Source organism: Drosophila guanche, unplaced genomic scaffold, assembly GCF_900245975.1.
Source record: "Drosophila guanche unplaced genomic scaffold, DGUA_6, whole genome shotgun sequence".
NCBI lineage: Eukaryota > Metazoa > Arthropoda > Insecta > Diptera > Drosophilidae > Drosophila > Drosophila guanche.
In genome coordinates this window covers 9,219,952-9,225,798 of record NW_022995744.1, presented here as the reverse complement: position 1 = coordinate 9,225,798, position 5,847 = coordinate 9,219,952, and the positions used below count along the sequence as shown (strand labels likewise).

Here is a 5,847-nt window from a genome sequence, read left to right as displayed (position 1 = left end):
CATTCAACCTCCTGTTTGTCTTTTTGAGTAACAACTTTCTAGTAAGTACATGAAGATTTATTTGAAACAAAGTTATTTATATAAATATGAATCTTAAATGTAAATCGAAAGGTGCAACTGTAGCAATCGAAGCGTGTTGGTGATCTTTACTAATATTCAAATTAGAGTTATCTATGGACTAGTGGCTCCAGACGGCAGCATCAATCAACTGGTTTAGAGTTTGCTGCAGTCGCTCTGTGCGTTAAGAGAGAGGCCTTCGTCGTTCCAGCAGATTTGCTGAATGTTTGCTCAACTATTCAGCTGGTTCGCATTCCGATTCAGTTACTTGCAATATTTTACGTGTATTTACCATCGCTGTTCATTTTTTCTGGCTTATATCTTTTTAGAGTACCAATCTGGATTCTACTAGGAAAGAGTGCAGCAGGACAGTTGTGCAGCATCTAAAAAGCTTACATCAAATGGCACTAAACTGGGCACTACTTTAATCTATGACTAATATAATCCTATCCTTTCTATAGCCTATCCAAAAGGTAAACATTTAATTGAAAAGCATTTTAATACCTTGCTAAAAATGCTCTATTCTAGCTGTGAAAGTAGAAGAAAACTAACATCTTTGATGCCCTACGGGAACCTGTATTTGTTCTGAGTTTGGTGCATTGGTCATTCGCCAAGAAAGTGAATGATTAATATCATAGATCAAGAGACAACATACCAAGCTTACATGCGGACAAGGACTAACAGGGATCGAAACATAATTAATATCCGAACTGCTGTGCACTCTACTGTGTGGTACTAAAAAGATAACTCAACATCGATGGCTGCACGTGAAAGCTTATAGTTGCCTCTTCCCACTTGGTACGAATCAAACGCTGCAACGGCGTGTTGAGCGTTGACTCCTCCTTGGCGACCACATCGCTACTACCGCTAGCGCCACTAGCAGCACCACCAACACCGCCGCCGCTAGCGGCACCCACACCGCCACCGGCAGTACCGGCACCTCCAACCGGACTGGGAGCAGCAGCAGCTGTAGCCACAGCTGCACTCGCTTCTCCATCCTTTCCGGCTGGCTTGCCCGCCATCGAGGTACCCTCCGGTGTGATTGGTTGCCGCTCCAACATGACCAATGCCTGCTCATTGTACGTGCGATTGTCGATGGTCATCTGTATCTGATGACCCGAACAGCTGTAATAATTCACATCGAAGCGCGACTCTGCGTGATAGTTGCGCAGCAGATCCGGATTGCGGTTGAACACCACGCCGTAGTGCCCCGTGCAGCTCGTCACCCAAATGGGATAGTTGGGCGTCTTGAGGCGTGATCCCGGCTGTCTGGATTGATTCACCGCTGCCTAAAGATACCAAAAAGAAAGTAGACAGAGAGATTGGATTGGTTTCCTCGACTTACGCTAGTGGATTCAATGTCCCAGAGCAGCAGACCGATCATGCAGCGTTTCAGCACTCCGTATTGTGGTACCGCCTGCAAATATACGTAAAAAAAACTGAATAATAGATACCTGTGAGTGGAGCCTTAAGCTGCAGCTAGCTCTCCGTCTTCTCGTTACACACATAGCTACTCTCATCTCCCACATTGACGACACCATTGTGTATGTAGGGCGTGGCACGTCCCGTCAGCAGCAACGTGACAATCATCAGCGAGCCCTCCTCGTGGTTGCTGCTTGTCAAAGGCGAGGACTTTGAGGAGTCCAGATCCGTGCGAACTCTGCAATGAAACGAAAAAGTATACACCGCCAAAGGAGCAAATATTTATACGATAAACTTGATACAGAGATCTTGATACTCTCTCTCTATTCAGCTGCAAAATCTTACTTTCCCATGGAACGTGTGAGCACGGCGCTATAAAGAAACAGCAGAGTGCCGGGCGTCTCCTCTTCTGAAAACTTTGAAGCGGATTAAATGCCAAACTGATGGAACAGAGAACCAAAGCATAAGGTAAAGAACAAGTTGGGTCTTACGTATTTGAAATTTCGCTTCATAAAATGCTCCAACTCCTCATTGGGCGACAGGGTGAAGACATAGAGCTGGAAAAGTAAAAGGAATGGAAGTTCGATCTCTCTGCCCAGGCTACAACTCACCTTCTCGGTGACTGAATCATGAAAGTAGCTGGCAGTATGATCCACAAAGACTTCGTCCTCTGATGGCAGCACCATGATCACCTTACCCTTGTCCGAAATGGTGCGGAGAATCTCCACCAAGGCACAGAAGAGTGCCTCTCGCTGCATCTCGGCGTTGGCTAGGAGAGGGCTGTATATAAAACACACGCGAACGAACAGGAATCAGCTGGTTGAAGCACAAGGAACGCTTTAAAAACGCACTCAGTGAGGGCAGCAACACGGCTGGTCTTGCGCGCGAACAGCAAATACTTGAGCACAAATCCCTGGACGACAGAGAGCAGCCCACGCGTGGCATTCCGAGGCGATCGCAGGCCGTACGCCAGCTCCTCCTTGGGTGCACCAAAGACAAAGGACGTCTGCAGCCACTCGGCACGCATGGGAATGGCTGCGGTGCCAAAGATAAGATTGCGCAGATCCTAAATATGGAGGAAAGACATCAACACGGGCCTCACAGGAGGCAGGACACTGCCTAATTACCGTTGCCAATTCGGATGTTATGGGCGTGCCGCCCTGTGTGATGAACTCCTTGTTCATTTGGTGCCGTTGGTCGATTTCCGTTTCCGCTGCGAGACCTTTGCTCCGCTCTGCGACTCGATGACGAATGACTTCTCGGTAGCTGGAGCTGCTGGTAGACAGCTGCTTTTAAGGTATTTCACACTTCAGAATGGATTTTTAATTTCATATTTAGCCGGGTTTGTATGCGCAACGAAACAAGCAGCCAACCAGTCAGTCGGCACTCACGGCAATGCCAGACAGTGGGCAGCAAGCACATCAGGATTGTCCTACTAACTGGCACTAGGCTGCGGGACTCTGCTGCAGTTCGTTTGCCCCACTGTGCTGGGCCATGGATTAGCTTGGGCGGAGGGTCGTTCGCTTGTCTGTCAGTCAGCGAAAGTAACTTTAAATGAAATTGAATTGAATTTAGTTCTGTGTGCGGCACACGAAACCCCTCAGGGTGAAAGTGTTACGGAGAAGACCAAGACTGGCAGTGGGCATGGCCATGTGTGGAATATATTTTGAAGCAATTTTTTGGCATGTTGCAGCTTGTCAGGGCGCTCCACACAACCGGAAATATGTAGTTGACGCCCATTTTGAGGCAAGAACACGTGTGCAGCCGTGTTAACACTCGGTGGCATGGGGATGTGGGGGATTTCACTGGCCACCGCATTACTTTTGGCTGAGAAATTTTAAAATTTAGACACGGCGATTGATTTGTTGAATTTCTGGGCGGGCCTCAATGGAAGTGAAAGTGGCGGTGCCTGACCTTGGGCATGTCATCTGCAATGCATTAAAGTGCAGACCCTGACATGCACAGCCGAACAGCAACGGCAGTAAATGAAGGAGCGACGTGGCGTTGTCAGTTGCTAAGTAGCTCTCGGGAAATGTGTTAACTTGGATTGACATTTAATTGGCTCTCAGAACAGGGTACTCCAAAGCACTCATTACACACGCTTTAACTTATACAAAAGACCCAATTTAATACACAATAAACCCTACACACTTTGCTGCTTAACTTAAGGTTGAAACAATTACAAAAATCGGCCGCTGTTTCAGCTTGGAATCGGTATGCCATCGGGCTGGTTAAGCATATGGCGCATAACCGTCCTAGCCGACGCCGGTGCACGTCCCACGAGGTAGAGAGCATTAAAGTACATATTTATGAGCCGCAGCCTCAAGGAGGTTGCCCACAGGCAATACTCAAAGTACACACGACGGCACATCCAGCGGAAGTACTGCAACGGCGACGTGCGACCGTGCTGCATGTAGAGACAACGTTGGGCATAGCGGGCCATGACATGTGGCCGATTCACCACATCGCCATGCTGGTGGCTAATGGCGCGCACGGTGTTCAGGTTGCGCACCTATGAAATCACATTAAATGGGTTAGAAATGACAGCTAGAAAAGAGTTTCGCTTACCACAAACAGCATGCTGCGCGGCATTTCCTTCAGAGTGCCCATAATCGACTCGAAGTTCTTCCTTGCCAGCTCCTGCATGTGCAGGATGTCCTCCTCGGACAGTTTGCTGCGTATTCTGCCACCCCGTACGCGAATGGGCTGCTGGAAGAGCACCTCGGCAAAGCGCATGTGATCCACGATGCCAATCTTCTCGGCTGCTGCCTGCATCTTTGTTTCGTTGCGCAACACTGTCGCCTCCCAGAACTCGCACAGCGGGCCACGCACCTCAGCTGGCAGCTCCTCGTACAGGCCATGATCAAGCAGTATAATGTCAGCTCTGCCACTGCTTTCATTTCGGCGCACAAAAACTATAAGAGAGGGTGGAGGGAATAAGCAGTTTCTGTGGACTTGCTGGAGCGATACCCACTGTTGCCGGGATGCGGATCGGCGTGCACGAAACCGGTGTAGAAGATTTGCTCGGCAAATGTGTTGAAGAGCTTCACATCGATGTCCTTCACGCTCAGTTTTTGTTCAGCAATTGCCTCCAGATCGCTGATCTTGCAACCATCCATCCATTCAAGGGTGAGCACGCGCTAATGCAAAGACTTTAGTTGCAGCATTCTGACGGGATAAATAGCAAGCTCACCGTCTTGGTGTACGGCCAGTAGACCTTTGGCACATGCACATACTTGAACTTCTTCATATCGTTGGCACAGCGCTCGGCGTTGTGGCCCTCCTGCACAAAGTTCATTTCCTGGACCAGATTCTTGCGCACATCCCTCATAATCCAGCCAAAGTTGTAGTCCTTGAAGAAGAACTCGACAATGTCCTGCAGGAACATGATGGTGCCCAGGTCGCTGATGAAACGCTTCTGCAGATCGCTGTACTGCACCTTGACGGCCACCTGCTCGCCACTCGGCAGCTTCGCCTGGAAGACTTGCGCCAGGCTGGCTGCAGCCACTGGTTCGTAGTTGAAATCCTTATAGATCTGCTCGGGCAGCTGGCCAAAGTCTTTGTGGAACACTTTACGCACATCGGCCTTTGTCGTCGGCAAACATTTGTCCTGCAGCTTGGACAGTGTGCTGGTGTACTCAACCGGCAGAATGTGATTGATAGCCGCAAAGCCCTGGCCCACCTTTATGTAGAGGCCACCATTGAGCAGACACGTCTCCAGCAGCCGCTCGGCACTCTTCTGGTGCAGTGCCTTCAGCTTTGGGTCGTACTCGGCATCGTTCTCGCTCAGCAACAGATAATCCGCCGCAATTAGTCCGGCTGTTTTTAGAGAGCGGACAAAGCGCACCGATGCCCCGCAGTAGGTAAACTCGTTGACAATGCCATCATAGCCAATCGCACCCACACCGGCTAGTATCAGGCCCACCCGTCCAATGGGAAATTTTCTCCTCCCAGTGCTCTGTGTAACTTGATTTTGGCTGCCAAATCGTCTAACACGAAACCTGCTGCCCAAGTGTAGGAGTTGCTGCAATCGCTAAGGGTCCATAAAATACGCAGAATCAGCAGGAATTTCGCTGTTGTGTTTATTTAATGTGCTTACAAGAATTTGTCGCATGTTTCCGCAGGTTGGAAAGTTTAAAGGTTCCCCGTGGACACCTGTTATTATTGTTTGCCGAACAGCTGTGAAAGTTGCGACGGTCCGGCAACATCTGCACAGTTTCAGTCTAGTTTGCGCGAAAATGTAAAATGTACGTACATATGTAACCAAAACGGTCAAACAGTGGATAGTGCGAGTGAAGCAATATAATTCTGCCAAAACCGCATATCCCTCCGCAGTCAAACAACAGCCTTCTTGGCCGGATGCCGTGC

General features: G+C 49.2%; 2 protein-coding genes across 2 annotated transcripts; both read right to left on the bottom strand.

Annotated features, from left to right (window-relative positions):
• Window positions 1-69: 69 nt before the first annotated feature.
• On the bottom strand, window positions 70-2,737 carry LOC117579911 (inactive ubiquitin carboxyl-terminal hydrolase MINDY-4B). Its single transcript, XM_034266047.1, has 8 exons — window positions 2,607-2,737; window positions 2,331-2,545; window positions 2,091-2,259; window positions 1,971-2,036; window positions 1,825-1,895; window positions 1,564-1,717; window positions 1,403-1,474; window positions 70-1,346 (listed from the first exon to the last, which is right to left on the bottom strand). Exons 1-8 carry the CDS (start codon window positions 2,661-2,663, stop codon window positions 780-782), a joined length of 1,371 nt encoding a protein of 456 aa, XP_034121938.1. The 5' UTR covers window positions 2,664-2,737; the 3' UTR covers window positions 70-779.
• An 844-nt stretch (window positions 2,738-3,581) lies between these two features.
• On the bottom strand, window positions 3,582-5,675 carry LOC117579908 (uncharacterized aarF domain-containing protein kinase 5). The gene is made up of 5 exons (XM_034266044.1): window positions 5,579-5,675; window positions 4,673-5,512; window positions 4,454-4,619; window positions 4,048-4,394; window positions 3,582-3,991 (listed from the first exon to the last, which is right to left on the bottom strand). Exons 1-5 carry the CDS (start codon window positions 5,591-5,593, stop codon window positions 3,680-3,682), a joined length of 1,680 nt encoding a protein of 559 aa, XP_034121935.1. The 5' UTR covers window positions 5,594-5,675; the 3' UTR covers window positions 3,582-3,679.
• Between the last annotated feature and the right edge of the window lie 172 nt (window positions 5,676-5,847).